The following is a 21,379-nucleotide window of genomic DNA, read 5'->3' as shown; positions in this document are numbered from 1 at the left end:
GAAGCACACGTTTAAATCACAGGTTGCAAACCACACTAGCTGGGCTCATACAAAACTAAACCATAATCATGGCATGATTTAGCGTATAATTGACACAGTCTTTGCTATCCACATGACCAGATTGCTCATTTTTGGCTAAACAGAAGCGTGCTGAAGCATTGGAAAAACAGATTGTCTCCGGGAGGAAGCCGCATTTAGGTTCTTGGCCCCCAAAATATTTCGACTGTGGATATTGCAGGCAAAAGTTGTGTAGCGATTGCATGACTTTTTTTAAAAAAAAAGAAGAGTTGTTAACATATAACAAGCATGACAAGGAATGATTAAAGCCGAGAGGAGAGGCGGACCTTTCCACGAAAACTCATCGAGGAGGCGGCGGCGGCGGCGGAACGGAAGAGGTGGTGCACTGGTTTGCACTTCGGCTGGCGGAATCGGAAGAAGTCATCGCCGGCATGGGCCGCAAGAAAAAGGAGCGGCGCGATGGGAATGCGATGCTCCGTAGAGTCGTGTGTTTTGATGAGAAGAATCGACGGTGAGTGCGAGAGAGGAGGAAGAAGCTGAGCGAATAGATCTACCGCTGCCCAGCCGCTCGCTGGGCGATGTGTAGTCTTTCGGTGTGCAGATGCCTCCCGCGGAAGCCCCCTACGGTGGGGTGGGGATGGTTAAGTGGGAGGCTCTTTCAATAGTGAGAGAAGAGTTAACGCTTGCAGGATGCTTGCTGCAAGGTTCAGACACGTGTTGCTTTAGTACAGGGGTCTTCAAACTTGGCCCTTTAATGACTTGTGGACTTCAACTCCCAGAATTCCTCAGCCAGCGTGCCTGGCTGAGGAATTCTGGGAGTTGAAGTCCACAAGTCATTAAAGGGCCAAGTTTGGAGACCCCTGCTTTAGTATAATGTTTTTCAAACTTGGTCACTTTAAGATGAGTGGACTTCAACTCCCAGAATTCTTAGATTTTCCCCAACTTCGTACTTTTCAGTTTTGGTTCACAGAACCTAATCAGTGGCTGGTTGATGCTGGCCGAGGGTGATGGGAGTTGTCCTCTGATTCACCTTGGTGACATCAAGTAAGCCAAGGATGTCTTGGTTTAGAAACAATACACAAAATAGTTAAACCAGCTCTTCAAAGAGTGAAATCCAGTTTTCATTCTTGAGGTTGACATTCACAGTTACTTGTTTACTTGGCTTTTGCCTACTCATTCTTCTTGCTTAGGACTTGTTGGAAGTCAGCATCCACCCACCCTCCTAGAGAAGGAAATATTTTGGGGAATATTAAAAAAGCAGAATATATTTCCCCAAAGGAATAATAGAAAATCTTAGGCAGAAACCACCACCTCTAAGTCTCTCTGCCCCAAGCAGAACCCAGGTCTATTGAAATGTAGATCTGATAATGCCTTCAGAAAGACAAGCCAGGAAGCTTGGAACTGATGGGATTAGAAAGACAAAGATCCCTAGAACCAACAACCCCTCAACCCAAAAAATCCAACACGGGAAGTAAGCCATCAGCCACAGCCCCAGGGAAGCAGGATATGACCTTTAGGACATTATAGGATTAACACACCACCATCAGAATACCAGAAGGGCACACTGAACTTCAGGTCAAAGTTCATGCCACAGGAACAACTCCAAACACAAAAGGCAAAGAAGGTATAAAAACTTACCACTCCCCACTACATGTGGTCAGCTTTCCCAGAGCCACATTTTCTGTCTGGCTCTGTTCTTCAATAAACAACAACCTTCTTTCTAAAGCAGTCTCCATTTTGTTTATTCGTGGCTTGGACTGGACCCTGATGAAGATTTTTCTTTCAACAGGCTATATCTGAGGTACAGATATTCATGCTTTAGATTGCAGCTGAGTTAATGTTTTCTCTGTGCTGCCAAGTAGAACACATAACTGATTTTTTTCAACTTAAGAGGCAAATTGCGAAGTGAAATGTGGAGCAAGAAACTTTGCTTTTTGTGCTCCGTCTAAGCGTGTAGACAAGCTAGACCTAAGATAAAATGGCAAGTAATGGGCAACAATTACATTGGCAAGAAAGTTAGTGCACGTAATGGAACAGAATCACACAAGGGTACCTGGACAGTCAGAATTATAAATAATTCTCAGTTAATAACTGCCTGATTTAATGATTGCTCAGTTATGTCAGTGCTGAAAAAAGTAGTTTTATGACTGGTCCTCACACATGCAACTGTCACAGCATCCCACAGTCATGTGATCATTATTTGTGAGCTTCACATCTGGTTTCCAACAAGCCAAATCAATGGAGAAGCCAGCAGGAAGTCAGTCATGTGATGTTACACTTAACTGTGGATGAGTCATTTAATGCTTGCAGTGGAACTGACATAAGTCTGGCATAGTCATGTGATATTTCACTTAATCATATCCCTTAACAAAGGAGTTGCTGGTCTCAATTGCAATTGTTAAGGACTATCTGCATTACTCTCTGAGAGGCTTAAAAAAAGAATCATAGCTTCCATACTTTATTGTTATCCAATCTGTTCTGCCATTTTTCCTCCTGTACAAATGAATTAGACTCTTAAGAAATGTATTGCAGGAACCAGCCCATACTTCTGAGTTAGCCCACATTACGACTACAACATGGGATGTCTACATGGGAATGTTTAATATAGGCAAAAGCGTTGTATGCTTTTACCTATAGGTAAAACTTTTGTATGTATTTGCCTACTGATCATGCAGGACAACTTATTCGTTGAATAATGATTTCATAGGCAGAGGTAATCCTAAGTTATTGCTGCCTACTATACTGTGCTTATTCTTTCCAGGGAGTTCTTGACAGGGTTTCACAAACGTAAGGTTGAGAGGAGAAAAGCAGCTCTGGAAGAAATAAAGCACAAATTGAAGGAGGAAGAAAAAAAGATGAAAGAAGAGGTAGGATTTTATCTGAGATCTGTCTGGGAAATGGAAGGCTGCAACAGCTGCAAAAATAGGCAGAATTGTGTCCTTCCAAAAATGGGTGATTTTTTTTCAAACATTTTGGACAGCTGCCTTCATTTTGCCTTTTTATTATTGATACTCCAAGAATGTAAGTAACAGAGGAATATGATTAGGGGACTGGAGGCTAAAACATATAAGGAACAGTTGCTGGAATTGGGTGTGTCTAGTTTAATGAAGAGAAGGACGAGGAGTGACATGATAGCAGTGTTCCATGATAGCAGTGTACCATGGTTTAAACTGGTTTATTTTAATGGAGATTCCAGATCTCGTAGGCTTTGATAGTGCAATATTATATTACCGCATAGTACCACAATTCTACCAAATACTATACTACCACAGTATACATAACTTCTCATTGGCAGGATTTTAACTAGCAACTTGAATGAGGCAGTTTAGGAGATGATCTGAAAACTCTTGGAATTATTTGTTTGCTTCTCTTGTAGAGACATAAAGAATACATGAAGATGTTGAAGGAGAGAGAAGAAGCCTTAGGTAGGTATCCTATTTGAAGATGTAACCTAGCCTGGAATCCCATAATGTATAAGATGACAATTTAGAGAACAAAAGACTGTTCCATACAACTTGTCTAAAATGAGGGTAAATAAATATCAATCATGATTCAAACCATATCTTCATTATGAGTTTTAAAACATTTGACCTCTATTAATGAATTAGTTTTTCTACTGTATAATCTTTAGTACACTTACTAAGTGCTATTTCTACACTACGCAGTGTGACTATGTTTAGGCCACTGCTGTTAATCACAAACTGTTGGAGGGAGGTTTAGTGTTGATTTTTTTTTGTTGCACTGTATAAGCTTTCAGTCTTTAGAAGAATGATTATTGTATGGACCTTCTGCTGATCTGAGGTGCTTTTTTTATGAATTTGTCTAGAGAAGCGATGGGATGAAGAAATAATTATAAACTTATAGGGGTAAAAAGTCACTAAGCTTGTTTAAACTTGTAGTGATGAAGATTGGAAGACATTATATTCCTATCTTTTTTTCTTTTTCCTTACACTGTTTACTCTTTCTCTGCTCATTAAGTAGATTTGTATTATAATCAAATTCATAGAATGAATGAATGAATGAATATGTATGTATGTATGTATGTAGGTAGGTCTTGGCTTATTCGGGTCTTTTCCCGTGCCCTCAATCTTACACGGGAAAAGACCTGAATACGCCAAGACCTACATACCTGTACCTGTGAAAATCTACAAAAGCGTGTATATAGATAAATAGATAGATAGATTGTCAAGACCTGGTTAAAGATATGTATAGAGTTCTTTTTTTGATATTTGAAGCTTGACCATTATTGGTGGAATTGTGCAGTAAATAGTGATGATAATGTAGCAAACACAGATAACAAAAGAACCTACTTCAAGGATTATTTTCATGTTTCATTTCTTAAAATATTCCTGTTTAAAGTTATGGAGATGAAGACATCGGTCAACCCACATATGTAAAGAAACAATAGAATGTAGTGGTAGCAGGGCTGAAAGGTCTAAGCTTAAAGAATTCCTTCCATAAGCTTTTCATTTAGAACAGGGGTCCCCAACCTGTGGGCAATGGTCTATTCGCAACTGGGATGTGAGTGGCTGGCTGATGCACATGCATGCCTGCACACAGTCCCACTCACACAAGCATCGGGAGAATTCGGGGCCTCACTTATGCTAGCTTGGCCCCACTCATGTGAGCAACATGAGTGTGTGTACGCACACGCCTGCCCCTCGCACAAAACCATCCCCTCTTTCCCCCCTCTCCCTGCTCTGGGGATTTAGAACATAGATGCCATTCTTCAACAGATTGATTGAAGAAACTGCCTTTGCACAAGAAATTATGGCTGTTATTTCATCTTCTCAGAGGAAGCTGATGAATTGGAACATCTAGTGACGTCTCAAACAGAATCGGTGAGCTATGATCACCCAAATCATACGGTCACTGTTACTACCATCAGTGACCTGGACCTTTCTGGTGATCGTGTGCTGGGGCTAAATGAGGTAATATATCTGTCTTATTCACTTGTTTATTCACTTGTTTAACAAAAATTATTTATATGTAATTTTTATATGGTTGCCTAACTCACAAATTCAACTCTGAACATAGGTGTAAAAGGCAGACACTGAACAGTAGGAGGGCCATACCATGCAATATAAAATAGAATAGAATAGAATTCTTTATTGGCCAAGTGTGGTTGGACACACAAGGAATTTGTCTCCGGTGCATAAGCTCTCAGTGTACATACAAGTAATAGTGATAATCATGATCATATACATACAACATAAAAATACATTCATCATAAATTGTGAAATACAACACTTCATCATAAATCATAAGATGCAACACTTAGTGATAGTCATAGAGTACTAGCTAAGCAAATAACATAAATCATACTAGGGTACTAAAAAAACAATATAAATTGTAAAATATAAACAGCAAAGTTATAGTCATAAGGATAGGTAATAGGAAAGATGAGCATCATAGTGATACAGCTTCATTAACTATTTTGACTGCTATAGGAATTAGTTGTTAAGCAGAGTGACGGCACGGGGAAAAAACCTGTCCTTATGTCTAGTTGTTCTGGTGTGCGATGCCCAATAGCATCATCTTGAGGGAAGAAGTTGAAGTAGTTTAGGTCCAGGATGTGAGGGGTCTGTAGATATTTTCACAGCCCTCTTTCTTGCTCGTTCAGTATACAGGTCCACAATGGAAGGCAGGCTGGTAGCAATGGTTTTTTTTCTGCAGTTCTAACCATCTGTTGAAGTCTGTGTCTGTCTTGTTTGGTTGCAGTTTTAAACCATAGAGTTATAGAGGTGCAAATGACAGACTCAACAATTCCTTTGTAGAACTGTGTCACTAGCTCCTTGGGCAGTTTGAGCTTCCTAAGTTTATTTATTTATTTATTAATGGGACTTATATCCCGCCCTATCTCCCGAAGGACTCAGGGCGGCTAACAACAATAACATATAACAGAAATTAAGATAAAATTAAAATTAAAGTCATCTGTGCAATAAATTAAAATTAAAAAAATTAAAAATAAATTAAAAATTGTAAACATAATTAAAATGCCTGTCAGTCCAGGTCAGCCAGGTGGAAAAGGAGTGTTTTGAGGCCGCGGCGAAAGGACCGGAGATCTTGGGTCATCCGAAGCTCAGGGGGGAGCTGATTCCATAGGACTGGCGCTCCCACAGAGAAGGCCCTTCCCCTGGGGTTCGCCAGCCGACATTGTCTAGCCGACGGTACCTTGAGGAGGCCTTCTCTGTGTGAGCGTACTGGGCGATGGGAATTCGTTCCCGGTAGCAGATGGTCCTGCAAGTATCCCGGGCCTAAGCCATGTAGGGCTTTAAAGGTAAGTACCAGCACCTTAAATCTCACCCGGAGGGCAACTGGTAACCAATGCAGCTCATGGAGCAGAGGTGTTATATGGGAGTATCAGGGAGCTCCCATCACTACCCGTGCAGCCGCATTCTGCACCAGCTGAAGCCTCCGGGTGGTTTTCAAGGGCAGCCCCATGTAGAGAGCATTGCAGTAGTCTATACGGGAGGTAACGAGTGCGTGGGTGACTGTACGTAGGGCATCTCGGTCCAGAAAGGGGCGCAATTGGTATATTAGGCGAATCTGGGCAAATGCCCCCCTAGCTACGACTCCAATATGATCTTCAAAACTGAGTCGTGAATCTAGGAGGACGCCCAGATTGCGTGCTCTATCAACGGGAGGTAACATCTCTCCTCCTATAATCAAAGATGGAACCTCTTGGACTAAACGAGATGACGGTATGTAAAGCCACTCAGTCTTGGCCGGGTTGAGCCGAAGCCTGTTCTTTCCCATCCAAATCTGTACCGCTTCCAGGCAACGGGACATCACATCGAGGGCATCACTGGGTTGGTTCGGGGTGGAGATGAAAAGATGGGTATCATCAGCATATTGATGATACTTCACCCCGAAGCGACGGATGATCTCTCCCAGCGGCTTCATATAGATGTTGAACAGGAGGGGCGAGAGCACCGACCCCTGAGGCACTCCACAACTAAGGGGCCTAGGGCTTGACCTCTGCCCCCCTAACACCGTCTGCGAACGGCCCGAGAGGTAGGAGGAGAACCACCGCAGAACGGTGCCTCCCACTCCCAACCCCTCAAGACGACGCAGTAAGATACCGTGGTCGATGGTATCAAAAGCCGCTGAGAGATCTAATAGGACCAGGACAGAGGAATAACCTCTATCTCGGGCCTGCCAGAGATCATTCACCAGCGCGACCAATGCCGTCTCCGTGCTATACCTGGGTCTGAAGCCCGATTGGTACGGATCCAGATACTCAGCTTCCTCCAGTTGGTGCAGGAAGAACATTTTTTATTATTATTATTATTTCTTTTTTGTAATGTAAATTTTATTGGTTTTTATAAAGGTGGGGAGGAAAATGAAGGGATAGGGTGTAGGGCTGGGATAGTGGGAAAGTTGGGGGAGGGGTTGAGGTTTCCCCCATTTACATTCAATATTTAGCAAATAGCATATTGTCTGGGTTAGAATATATCAATAGAAGTAGTAATAATGATTGATAACAATAATGGATATAGCAAATTATAGTAAATAATGTTAAATTTTCAATCTATAATATTTTTCCTAGTAGAATAAGGTCAAAAATAAGTATCACATTCCTTTCTCTCTAATTCGTTTGTCTAGCCATTAATAAAATTTATTCCAGGTTCTATAGTGGACTAAATGCTCTTTTTCTTTAATCTCTAAAGTTAATATATCCATTTCTGCACAATCTAATATTTTCTTGATTAGCATTTCTTCAGTTGGTAAACACTCAGTTTTCCAATATTGGGCATACATAATTCTCACTGCTGATACCCAGTCTCTTTATCATAATTGGGATTTATCATTCCTAACAAGAACAATTCTGGTTTAAATTCTATTTGTTTTTTAACCATCTTCTCCAACCATAAATGTATCTTAAGCCAGAACCTTTTAGCTTTAGAACATGTCCACCAGAGATGATAATAGGTACTTGGTCTTTGGCTGCATTTCCAACAAACATTTGAAGTATTTTTAAACATTTTTGCTAGTCTCACTGGTGTCATGTGCCATCTATAAAACATTTTATACAAATTTTCTTTATATGATACAGCTTTAGTTAATCTAATATTTGTATCCCATAACTTTTCCCATTCTTCAAGTTCTATAGTGTGACCAACATTTTTTGCCCAAATTATCATTGTTTCTTTAACTTGTTCTTCCTCCATCTTTAGATTAAGCAGAAACCTGTAAAGTTTTTTCATCAGCTTCTCATCTGTTTTTAACAATATAGATCAAGCTGTGTCTGTTCTTTGTAGAGCCCTGTTGTTTTCAAGGTTTTTCATACCTTGTTTGAATGTGTAAGTATGGCCACCATGCTAGATCAATACCTTGTTGATATAGGTCTTGTCTAGATTTCAATCTTCCTTCATTATCCAATAAGTCCTTATATGTTACAAGTTTATCATAATTAATTAAGTTTGGGTAAGTAAAAGCTTCCATTGTTGAAAGCCATTCATGTATCTTAATATAAGTTTTTTCCTTTATTTTTTCCCATTCTAAGAGAAGTGCGTTTCTTACAGTATGGTTCTGAAAGTATCTATGGGCTTTATTCTTCCCATACCATAAGAAGGCATGCCAGCCGATCTGCAGGTCATGCCCCTCTAGTTATAATAGTCTTTTATCTCTGAGTGTTATCCATTCTTTAATCCACATTAAAATAGCTGCTTGGTAATATAAGTTCCAATCTGGGAACATTCTTTGTTGTGCTTTTTTGGTGACATTTTTGATGTTAGGTATCCATTTTAAATCTTGAGATATTATAGAACCTAGAAACTTGAAGGTCTCTACTGTTGATACTGTGTTGTCTAGTATTGTAAGATGTTGTAGAATAGTAGGGTTTCTCCTAATGTCTGCTATCATTTCTACAGTTTTGAGTGTGTTCAGTTCAAGATTGTTCTGGCCGCACCACAAGGCTAGTTGTTCAACCTCCTGTCTGTATGCCGATTCGTTGTTGTCTCGAATGAGGCCTATCACTGTTGTATCATCTGCAAACTTCAGTACTTTAACAGAGGGATCTTTTGAGATGCAGTCATTGGTATATAGAGAGAAGAGAAGAGAAGAGATCAAACAGCCCTGGGGGGGCCCTGTGCTAATTGTACAGTTATCTGATGTGATTTTGCCTAGCTTCACCTGCTGCTTCCTGTCTGTTAGAAAGGTTATGACCCACTTATAGGTGTGGTCAGGTATGGCTAGCTGATTTAGTTTAGTGAGAAGAATATCTAGAATGATGGTATTAAATGCCAAGCTGAAATCTACAAAAAGGACCCTTGCATAGGTCTTTGGAGATTCAAGATGTTGTAGGATGTAGTGCAGAGCCATATGAACAGCATCATCTGCTGATCTATTTGCTCGGTAGATAATTTCCAAGGGGTCTAACAGCGGATCCGTGATGGTTTTCAGGCGGGCCAGCACTAACCTTTCAAACTATGGATGTCAGAGCAACCGGTCTGTAGTCATTCAGTTGTTTGATGGAGGGTTTCTTTGGCACTGGGATGATAGTGGAGCATTCGAAGCAAAAAGGAACATAGCACATCTCTAGTTAAAGATGCGGGTGAAGATGGGGTCCAATTGATCAGCACAAGCTTTCAGGCAAGAAAGAGTTGTCTTGCCTGGGCCTGGTGCTTTTCCAGGCATTTGTCTGTGAAATAGACCTTGCACATCATTTTCTGTGATCACCAGAGATGTGGGATCCAAGGGGATGAGGTCGGTTGTAGGAGGTATGGCTGTTGTTGGTGTATCTGAGATGGGGATGGTGGAGATAGGTGACAGAGGTTTCCTCTCAAACCTACAGTAAAACACATTCAGGTTATCTGCTGGTTGTCGATTTCCTTCAGCATGGAGAGGAGGTTTGCTCTAGCCGGTGATATTTTTTGAGAGTTTTCCACATATTTGCTGGTTCATTTGGTGAGAACCGACTCCCTAGCTTTTCAGAGTAGCTTCTTTTTGCTGCTCTGATCTCCCTTATTAATACACTTCTGGCCTGATTGTACAGCATTCTATTTTTTTTTCCTGTAGGCTTCCTCTTCAGCACGACATAGTTGCTTGAGTTTAGCTGTGAACCAGGGCTTATTGTTACTGTATATTGGCAAGTTCCTGGTTGGCACGCATAGGTTTTCACAAAAACTAACATATGATATTACAGTATCTGTGAGTTCATCCAAGTCTGCAGAGAGATCTTCAAAAACTTTCCAATCAGTGCAGTCAAAGGAAGCCTGTAGCTTTAGATTTGCCTCCTCGGTCTAAGACTTCACTGATAATTGTTGGTTTTGGGGTTTTAAGCCTTTGTCTATAAACATGGACGAGGTGAATCATACAGTGATCAGAGTGTCCCACAACTGCTCGTGGTAAAGAACGATAAGCATCTTTTAGTTGTGTAGCAGTGGTCTAATGTATTCTTGCCTCCAGTGAGACAGTTGAAGCACTGAAAGTATTTTGGTAGCTCTTGGCTTAAGTTAGCACTGTTGATATCACCTAGCACAATGAGGAGTGAATCAGGATGTTTTTCTTCAATCCACATAGTCAGCTAGAGTTTGTAATGCATTGTTTACATAAGCTTGTGGTGAGATGTACACAGCAGTTAACAGAAATGAGGAAAACTCGTGGAGAATAAAATGGTTTGCAATTGATCATTAATGTCTCTAAGTCCACATCACAGAATTTCTTTAGTTTAGTTACATTTTTGCACCATCAGTTGATATAAAAGCAGAGAATCCCCTCCCTTCTTTTTATTGGATGTTTCTGCAATTCTGTCTGCCCTCTGTATCTGAAACCCTGGGATATGCAAGCCTCTCCCATCAGTTGACTCATTAAGCCAGATTTCAGTGAAGCAGAGGGCTGTTGAGTTGTAAAAAAATCAGAGTTGATCTGATGGCACAAAAACATAACATCTCAATATCCGAAACCTTTTTTTCAGCAAGCTCATCCAACATCTTGATACATGTGTGTCAAGTTTTTATGTCTTACAGAAATTCAGCGCTTTCCAGATATCTGGGCACCTGCTAGCTATTCCAAAGCATAGGAATGTGTGCCTCATATATCCTTTGTTTCTTTTTTTAAGGGACTCAAAGCACTTTCTTTCTGTTGGATTTTGTGGACTGGGCAGCTACCCGTAATAGGTGGTTCCTCAAATAACCCAACATTGAGCCATAAACGGCTTTATCAATGAAAACTAAGATTTTGAATTGCATCCAGAAGCTGATAAGCGAGTGCTTATGTAGTGGTTATGTAGTAATCATGATCATGGTACATCTGGATTGCCAATGTTAGACTCATATACAGTGTGTGTGTAAGACTAGTCTAATGGGGAGATGCCATGGGTCCAAGAGGATTCCCAGATTGCGTAGCAATTCTGCCTAGGGAGTGCTATCCCATTCACAGTGAGGTGTGGGGAGAGAGAATGAACAAGCCCACAGCTACTCAGTTTTGTTTGGGTTAAGCATTTAAACCCCTAAGACCGCCAGACACAGAGTATCTGAAGGTACTATTTGGCCAGCCCAGAACAGAGATGGAAACGTACGTACCATTAGCATACTGACCAATGATACTTAACCCCATGGCAATGGATAAGCTCACTCAGAGATGTGTTGGAAAGTAACTTGATTTTAAATTTCTAGTCCAGACCGTCATCAGGAATCAACACTGACTGGGAGGCACAAAAATAAAATGTGCAAAAGAGGCCTGGAAGAAGAGCCCAAAATTGGCCGGCATCCCTCAGTGAGGAGTATGGCTCAGTCTAATCACTATACTACACATTTCTCACATACATGTATTTGTGCAACCAAATATACAAGATCTTAGTACTTTAGTATGAATGTAATGCCTTTTGAGCTGTTATTCCCAAAGTTTATGGAAGGGAATAGTTTGCCTGAATCCAACTAGAAACCAAATTCTGAACCATAATTTATGGATTACAGTTCACTACAGTGCTAAATGATTGATGCTAACTTTTGGTTCTACATGTTTGGTCTTGGTGTTGACAGCTACTATTCTTTAAAGTGTTAACATTTCATTTGAAATGTTAATATTTTGCTTAGAAAATCAAATCATGTTTCTAGTTGCATGTCTAGATTTCATTGCAGTGTTCATTAATAGCTCACGTGCCTTCTTTTTAGAAAGAAAATACTGACCTGGAAGGAGAAGACGCCTTGAATACACGTACATTGCCGAAGAAAGCTAGAGATCCTCTTCTGTCTGAGAGGTATTACAATTGTGTGACTTACTTTTAATTACCAAATCATTCAGAATGTCCCATCTGTTCTCCCAAGATTTGCTTAGAGATTATTCTAACATTGAGCAGAGAGTAAGCTCCATTGAATTTAAAGGGTTTGTTCTGAGTAGACAGGTATGGGATATGTTGTCAAGTTATGTTAGAAATAGTAGAGATAAGTATGATACGGTCAGGTGGAAGCGGGCATAGAGTGAAAGTGTTGTTTACGTAAAGATATTACTGGCTGAGTTAGGAAGAAATGTGACTGAAGAATCTTCTGTCTGCTGGTTCTCTCTTACGGTATTCTTTCCTTAGAAAGTATACAAATACTCCTACCCCTAACCCTTTGCCTGTGTAAATATATTTTTCCCACCTGGCAAATAAGTTAGTTTTTTTAGTCTTTTTAAATTTGTTGGGATTTTTATTTTTATTTTGCAGTTCTAGTTCTCTCTCTAGTTCTAAATTTATTGCTGCAGAGTTTATTTTCTCAGTATGAACTGACTTGTTATCTCTCAATAATACTGCATTTTGTGTTGTTTTGTTTAACTTTTATAATCTGCCCAGAGAAATTCAGATGTACAGTTTTTTTAAGGCATGTAAAAATAAAATATGAGAAGAGGACTGGCAATTCTATAAATAAGAGGAACATTCAAGTCAGAATTATTCCAAGGAGACTATTTTTTCTTCTTCTCCGTTTACTGTCCAGCTTTAGAGCTCAGAATTGTCTTTAAATATTTAAAAGATCCTAAAGCTGGCTGGACATACATAGCTCTGAGCTGTGTTTATAATCATGATTTCTTGAATAAACTATTATAATGCCCTTGACTAATGACTATTTCATGTCTGTTCAAAGCTCCAATGGTTTCAGAAAAAGTCACAACCTATACTTGTGCATATGGCCATAGCACCATCTCCAGGGTCGCGTTATCACAATTCAGGAGCTTGGCAGTCAGTTCGTATTTATGACCACTTGCAGCATCCTGTGGCACACTAATCATGTTTTCCAACCTTTTTTTTGCTAATTTCCAGCAAAAAACGCCCATTGCGAAAGCTGGATTTGCTTAACAACTGTGGTGATTTGTTTAACAACTGTTTAAAAATTGTTGTAAAATCAGATCCAATTTGACTTGTAACCTCAACTTACGACAGAAATTCCAGTTCCAATTGTGATTGTAATTCAAGGACTACTGGTAGTTTGCAAGCCACAGCAGCTATGTTGACATAGCATATAACGCCCCAAACCAGCCACAATAGTGTATAGGGAGTTTTCCCCCATGCAATGAGATCTTTGAGGAATTGAAGTCCAGCGTATAATCCTATGGATAAAGCTTAGTGCAATGGAGAAAACCAGTGGCATAGTCCTATCAGGTGTTCCATGTTGCCTAGATCAGGGCTTTTCAACCTTTTCACCGATTGTACCACTATTAGGATATGGCAATATTCGAGTACCACCTAGCAAGGTGTCAAAAACCTGATGACCCCCCCCAAAAAAACCCTTTCAAAGTTCCAATTGCACTGAAATGACTTACGACCATTTTTCACACTTATGACCATTGCAGCATGCCCAGGGTCATGTGATTTTATATTTGGATGCTTGGCAACTGATTCATATTTAGGATGGTCACAGTGTCCCAGGGTCATGTGATCCCCTTTTGCAACCTTTTGACAAACAAAGTCAATGGCAGGGCTGCTGATGGCCAAGTGCTAAGGCGGGACTTCCCTCCTCCTTCCCTCTTTCTCATGCCCACCTCCTTCTGAAGGAAGAATTTGAACCCCTCCCTCCCCATATTTTCTCTCTTCCATATATACATCAAACAAGGAAAAGCCTCCAGAGACAGAAAAGACAAGCTGCTGAGCAACTAGCTTAAAAGGGCATATTCCCCTTTAAAAATTAGCTACTGGCTAGAAAGGAAAGTTAAGTAGTGCAGCCGGCACTTAAGGAAGGGGAAAAAAAATGTAGTAAGTATTGGCTGCTGACTAAGACAGCCTCCCCAAATGGCTCCATTCATAAGTAAAGGAATGCTACAGGCAAAATCCATTCAGGAGAAAAAATACTTCAAAATCCCTTGCAGCAAAACTTACAGCTAACAATAGCAGAGCAATAGAAGCTAACACAAGACATCAGCCAAATAGAAATTGCCAAACACTCCTTAAGAACACAAAGCCCGCATTGCACAAATCCCAGAACTTCAAAGTCACAAAAGCACATAAGAATCCTTCCACTCTCCATCTCCCTCCCTCCCTCTGTCTCACCTCCAGCTGATGCTGCCTTTCTTCATTGCTACCTTTCTTCATTCCTCATGGAGGGCAACCCCTCTTTCCCCCCCCCCTGCATTTTTTGCCTGTTTGTTGCTGCCAGCACAGGTGGCTGCCACAGAAGTTGTAGAAGGGCTCATGGCTGGCCTGCTTGATCTCCTCTCTCCTCCCCCCCTCCTCCCCCTCCTTTCCCTTCCGTGCAGCTGTAGCTGACTACCTCCTCCCAAGGTGGCTTCTTTTTTTCTCTCTCCCTCTCCCGCCCAAACTGCCTCCTTTTATAGCCTCTCCTGTCTCCGCCCCCCTCCTCCTTTCTCATGTGGGAGGGTGAGCCAGAAGCGAACCTGGGGCCTTTGCCTCACCCCAGCCGCTCTGCAGTTCCAGAGGACTCTTTCATGGTAAGTCCTTGCCTGCGCTGGCTCTTTCCCTCCCCCACTACACTTGGCTAGGCAGGGCTGCATACCACCTGCCACGTGTTAATGTACCACAGGTGGTACATGTACCACAGGTTGAAAAGCCCTGGCCTAGATCACCAGTTACTGCAAGAAGGTCTTATGGATCTTTCCTGGTGCCTCAACGCCCTTGATAACATTAAGTCTCACGTCTAGGCAGCTTGAGACCCAGAACTCATTAGGGTTACCAATCAAGTTGTGTAACGAATATCCTCAATAGAGGAGAAAGACAAGCATCACAAGGAGAAAGCAAGGAACATAGGTAAGGGTGAATAAACCTGAGAACTAAAAGCTAGTTTGTATTTTTTTTAAACTAAGAAACAATCATTTTTTTCTTCTCCTATCAACAGAATTTCTTCCCTCACTGCTTCTCTGCATTCCCGTAGTCAGAAAAAGAGGAAAAGAAAACAGATCAGCCGCAAACAAGGAGTAAAGAACAGAGACCAAAAGATAAGAACAGGACGAACAAGCAAGTCCCAGCGCCGGAAAATGACAGGCAAAAGGAGACATGTCCAAGACTGAAAGGCTAACATGGACTGTTAAACTGCTAATTGGCTTGGAGGAAGATCAGTGTTATGTGAACACAGTCTTCTGCTCAGGATTGCAGAAGAGAGATGATATTTGGTGTTCCAGGAACTAAGAAATGTTGAGCTTGTACAAGCAAGCCTAATTTGGTTTGTGTAGGTTTCTTGCTGGGAAAGACCTCTCTTATTACCTTCCCTTATTTGGGTGGACAAAGGCTTCCCCCCCCCAGGTAAATTAGATCCCTGATTAATATCATATTTCCCAAGATTGGGGAAGGCCACATTTATAATTGCATTCTGGTTCTTTCCTCCATACAATATCATTTCATATATTGGATTCAGAAATAGAAACAGGTATAAAAAAGTAACCATGGACAACCAGGTGTTCTCAACTTGTTGGGACAAACACCCAAATATTGTGCAACACATCTGTCAAGTATCAAATTGGGTAAGGCTGGCACAAATAATAGCAATATTTTCTTCTTGCACATTTTTTTACTATTATTCACGTTAATTCTCATCTCTTGATGAGGAAACATGTTTGTCATAAATTCTTTTGACATTTTCAAACAATTACACCACTACTCATAAACAAGCATTGAAGATAAAAGTAGTTATTAACTTTTGAATTTTTTTTGCTCTCATGGCAAAACATTCCCAGAATAACTTGTTGGTGCTTATAGAAAATGAATCTATGGAAACAGTGGGAATGAATCTGTATCGCCACTTAAAAGCCCCATACTTGATCTATTAGCTGTCAGAGATTTTTTAAAGTGACCAGGATCCAAATGCTTTTTAGGTGGATCCATAACTCTTCATTTTATTTTTCATTCTGAAAAGTCCCTCTCACAAAGTGTTGGCTCTGTGTCTGAGCATCATTTAATTATAGTACATTTAAATGTTAGGGCTTCTGTCAATAACATTTTTAATTCCTGAATTAGATTTCCAGATCAAGAAAATTTATTGGATGTACTTTTTTGCCCATCCAGCAAAAAGGACAGGAGGCAGGAAGAGGATTTTCTGTATTATGTTCTAACAGCAGCCTGGAAAACTGGGGAGAAAGCCAATACAGATGCTGTTGCTTGTATCCTGGCAATAATCGCACCAAGCCAAAATATTTCTGATCTACTTATAATTGGTAACAGAGCCCAGAACAACAGAGAAATAATGCATTATGATGGTGAAAACAAAGGAAGGGAAAGAGGGAGAGGTGAGACCTAGAGGTCAAGCTGTATATGTGTCTTGTGGCCTCAGTCATGTGAGGACTTTGAAAGGCAGCACTTGCTGGATAAAGTATTTTTGCTTTGAAGAGTAAATGACAGAAACACTAGATTCATGGCAGTTGGGGTGGGTGGGTGGGTGGGTGAGGGAGGGAGGAGGGTATGTTTTCTGATTTCTCAGCTGTTGGAAAGCCCTCACTCAATAAATGGGATGATAGAATCGTTTAAAGAAGACCCTTGCATATCCAAATCTAGCTTTGGCAAATGTGCCAATTTCTATCCTACACAGACTGGCACAGCCTAATGTCAGTGCTCCACACACAAGGAACCTTTCGTCTGGATTGCTGCAATGAATTCTTCATAAAGCTATCTTGAAGACAGCCCCAAAGCTGTAACTGGTGCAGACTACATCTCCTAATTGTTAAGAGGGGAGGATATAGAGCCCATATGCTAGTCCTGAAAGCGTCACACTGGTTGTGATTACTGGACTGTACTTCAGGTGCTGAGATTAATTCATAAAGATCCAAGTACTTAAAATAATGCCTCCTTCAACACTGTCCAAATTTGTATTACAATCCTGTGGGGAGGCCTTGCGAGGTCCTGTTAGTGGATTTGGTTAATAGTACGATGGCTATCTTTGTAAATCTTGGGAAATCACTAAGGGAACCTCTGCCCATTTTATGCTAGCAATCTGCTTCCCCTGACCATTCATTGGAGTTGGTGGGGAACCCTACAGTGAGTATGTCACCCTCCAATATCATGTTGGAACAGAGGATTGAATCATGCAGTTCATCACCAGGAACGTGGTGTCTCGCCTATATTGGATACTTAGTATGAAATGGTTAACTGCTTTGTCTAAGTGGACTTCGGTCATGCAAAATACTCTAGGATTAAACATAGTAGAAACAAGCATCAGAAATGAATTGTCAGCAGGAATATCATCTTGGAACTATTCCCTCAACACTTTAAACCATATAGGCAACCCACTGTCTCTAGCAAATATGGTTAGTGGGAGTTAGTCCAAACATTTGGAGACCAGGTTGCTAACTTTGCTCTGAAGTACAAACAACTGCCAGATAGCTCAGCCCCACTTCTATAACAGGGATTGCAGGAAGGAGAAACAGACAAGTGGGAGGAGGGATTCAGAGAGCCCTGCTGGATCAGACCAATTTCAGCATCTTGTATTATTCCATCAGATGTTCAGTAATGAAGACATGAGGTTTATTATTAATATTCTCACAGTTTTCCAGTGGATAGCATTGAATGGGTGGTTGCCTTTGATCCTAATTTCCAGAGAGCAAATGTACCTTGACGTAGAATTTTTGCATTTATTCCCTGCCGCCTTTGAAGATTCCCCCACCCCATTAAATGAATGTATAGACCATTCTCTATCCTGATGCCATCCAGATGTGTTTGGATTCTGGCTTCAGAATTTTCAGCCAGTATGACCAAGATGTATGAAGGAAGATGCCAGACTGGAGATGGCTGCTACAATGGTTGGTATTCTTAGATGAGATTAAGTTCTAATATGGCTGGTTTGATTTTGGCTTTGTCTGTAGTATGAGCAGATACTTAATGGTGGAATTGCTTGTAATGCTTTATGACTACGTGTTGTTGTTTTTTCTCCACTACAACAGCTTACGATGGCAGGGTTTATCTTCATTTGGCTTGCTACATCTGGGGGCCATCCATAATTACTGTAAATGTACTTAAATGTGCAACAGATTAGTTTTTCCTACTAATAGGCAGAAGAGTACGCTTGGGTGGTCTAGAAAGAGATGCTTAAGCTTTGTTTTATTCAAAATTCCCCTTGTGCAGAAAGAAAAGAAACATAATCCTGATTAATGAAGATCCAACTAGAGAGACTTAAGAGAAGTTTTCAAGGGAGAGACAGACTGAGAGAAAAGGAAGAAGATATTGCTAAATTATAATAATGCTAACTTGTACATTAGAAATGAAAAAGGACATGAATACTGAGATAATTGCAATAAAATCTACCTTGTCAATCAACTTAGCAATGTATTGGGGATTTATTTATATCCTGATTCAATGAAGATGGTCTCATTTGTTCTGGAACTCATGAGTGCTTCCTCCTACCATTTGTCATCATAAGAATTACCCCGTGACATACATTATATTTGAAGTTTATACTGAGGGGCTTGGTCAGGTTTTTCATTGGGAAGGTTGAAGTTAGTTAAGATGGCTCTTTATGATTTCTATATTAGACCCCACCCAGGTTGATTTGAGAGGATATTTTGTGGAACAAAATCTAAATGCGCATATGCCTACAATAAACTACAGTGTGCCTTAAAGGGTACAATGCTGGAACAGTAGCAACAGCATCCTTGCCAAAAAAAATACACTTTTGTGGTAGAGTTGACCTAGAGCAGGGTCCGGGAAAGTTGGCACATACTGTCATGGAAAGGAGAGATTCCAAAGATGCTATAACCACGGCAAAAATCAAGAAAATACCCTTCATGCGATGCGGTGTCAAAACGTGTGCCGTTGCTTAAGGACGCTATTTAAGGACGCACTTTATCTCCTTATAGCGGTGAAAAGGCCGAAAGCATGAAAGCAAATAATGGTTTGCACGAAAGCAAGCGTGCTAACACTGACAGAGAGCATGAAGGGGAGAAATCGGTCACACACACCCAATCACTCTGCAACGCGGGTTGTAATAAGAGGCGTCTATTTAATTGCAAAAACACCGTAGCCGAAAAAGTTCCAACTCAAAAACTTCCAATATCGCCAGAAATTTCATTTGTTGCTGATCCGCCCACCCCACTGAGACAATCAATTGAGATAGTACATTCAAATGAGTGTGGTCCATGCAGCCAATGGAAAGGAGGTTAGTGGGTGGAGTCTTGATCCACTTCCTCGGAGGAAAGTTTGTATTCATAAAAAAAAGGTCGGTGGTGGAAGAGTTCTAGTTGTAACTTAAGTATAGGCGTGCGTAGTAGGAGTTGCATTCTCAAGGTGCGTTTTTTCCCCTCTCTATACTCTAGTGATACTGTATGAGCTTGCTATTTTCTAGTCACAAGTTACTACTAGATTAGCATTAAAAACTATCCCATTCTTAATAAGATGGTATTATTTTATTTAAATTTTCAGTAGAAAATTTACATTTTCCAATTGTTGATAGTTGCTGATATTTTATTTTCTTCAGTTGCAGGCAGAAAGTGAATTATTTAGAGGTTGTGAATTTCTTGCAGGTACAACAAAATTTTCCTCTATTAGTAAGTTCCAGAATAGTTTCAAGTGACTGTGCTTGATTTTTATGTGTTTCTAAATGTATTGCGTGATAATTTAAAACAGTGGAAGAAAAGGGGGGGGGGGAATCACGTAAGGAAGCATATAAAAATAAAGATGTGCAGCAGACATGGGTTATGAAATTTGAGTCTTTCTATGATATGCATTGTAAAAATCATTTCTAATTTTCTTTCTAAAATTACCGTTGACTCCTAAGTTGTGCTAAATTCTTAAGTCAGGTTTCTAATGAATGAGCAGAAGCTACATTTTGTCTGATAGGAAGAGAAACTAAACAAAGATGCTTGTGTAGAGCTTATGCTGTGGAGTGTGGTTTTTAGTTATCTAAGAATCGGTTGATATAACTGCATGGTAGCCTGAGTTATAGCCAGGGCTTTTTTTCCTCATAGAACACGCTCAGAACGGAGTTCCGGAACCTTTTTTGGATGGAACCTTGTAGGGTAGGCAAGGCAGGTTGTATGACATGTGTGAGTTCCGGCACCTTTTTCTTTTACAAAAAAAGCACTGGTTATAGCCATTCCTTTCTTGGGGGATGTTGTACCCTGATAGTTTTTTTCCCCTTTTCAGTTATGTCTGATTCTCTGAGACTGCCTGGACAAATCAATGCAGTTTGTTTGGCAAGGTTTTTCAGAAGTGGTTTGCCATTACCTCCTTCCAAGGGCTGAGGGGAAATGACTGATCAATAGTCGCCCAGCTGGCTTTGTGTCTAAGGCATCTCCTGGTTTCTAACCAAATGCCTTAACCACTACACAACCTGGCACTAAAAAAGCACAGTAGGATTCATAAATTAATCACACAAATAGAATATATAAAAAAACAGAAGAAACTGAGATGAGAAATTAAGGATATAAAACCAGTGTTAAGTTTGAAATATAAAATGGCAAGGGCAGTTGTGTTTAATTAGTTCAGTCAAAACCATTTGACTTACATTTATATCCTCATGATCACAAATAATTAAAAGTGCAGAAAAGTACCCACTGTCATTTAGCTGGTTCTTAACATTGATGGAATTGCGCATCTGAAAGTATTATATAATGTTGAAGCATCAAGATAAGTACAAGTGTTTTGGCATGCACCACACATATGAAAGTTAGAAGAAATGTCTCTCAGCTGGAATGATGGAACAGGAGATATGTAGGCATACAATACTTCTTCAGCCTTTTATCATATTTGCATCAACGGCAAAAGATAGCTTCTTAACATAGAAGAGCTTTTGCTAAAATATGTGCGTCCAAGTAAGAAATGTGAAAATGTATTCCCTTTGTAAACCACAGTTACCTACAGAACAACCCTTGCTGGAGGATCCCAGCAAGTTAAAAAAATTTTTTTTTGAGAAACTGCAGTTGTACTGTATCTAGGAGACAGCAGGTTGAAAAAAAACCTTTATAAGATGATTCTCTGCTGGCACAAGTGAGAAAATTCACATAGCAA

General features: G+C 40.3%; 1 protein-coding gene across 3 annotated transcripts; it reads left to right on the top strand.

Annotated features, from left to right (window-relative positions):
* The first annotated feature begins 384 nt into the window (after positions 1-384).
* On the top strand, positions 385-18,695 carry NOL12 (nucleolar protein 12). Of its 3 annotated transcripts, none has more exons than XM_081331412.1 (8): positions 385-529; positions 2,780-2,885; positions 3,395-3,443; positions 4,813-4,949; positions 12,138-12,223; positions 15,288-15,909; positions 16,451-16,671; positions 18,032-18,695. In XM_081331412.1, exons 1-6 carry the CDS (start codon positions 450-452, stop codon positions 15,457-15,459), a joined length of 630 nt encoding a protein of 209 aa, XP_081187538.1. In that variant the 5' UTR covers positions 385-449; the 3' UTR covers positions 15,460-15,909; positions 16,451-16,671; positions 18,032-18,695. The 3 variants fall into 3 exon arrangements, with proteins under 3 accessions (XP_081187538.1, XP_081187537.1, XP_081187536.1); XM_081331411.1 differs by having other exon boundaries at positions 15,288-16,671; positions 18,032-18,177; positions 18,500-18,695; XM_081331410.1 differs by having other exon boundaries at positions 15,288-16,671.
* The last annotated feature ends 2,684 nt before the right edge of the window (positions 18,696-21,379 follow it).

The sequence above is a fragment of the Vipera berus genome (genome assembly GCF_964194415.1).
Source record: "Vipera berus genome assembly, chromosome: 6".
NCBI classification, from domain to species: domain Eukaryota; kingdom Metazoa; phylum Chordata; class Lepidosauria; order Squamata; family Viperidae; genus Vipera; species Vipera berus.
This window is presented reverse-complemented; position numbering and strand designations above follow the sequence as displayed.

Coding starts and splice junctions, on each gene's coding strand:
- NOL12 (XM_081331412.1), top strand. CDS start 450: ATGGGCCGCAAGAAAAAGGAGCGGCGCGATGGGAATGCGATGCTCCGT. Junction 530..2,779: donor TTTGATGAGAAGAATCGACG/GTGAGTGCGAGA, acceptor TATTCTTTCCAG/GGAGTTCTTGACAGGGTTTC. Junction 4,950..12,137: donor GTGTGCTGGGGCTAAATGAG/GTAATATATCTG, acceptor CCTTCTTTTTAG/AAAGAAAATACTGACCTGGA.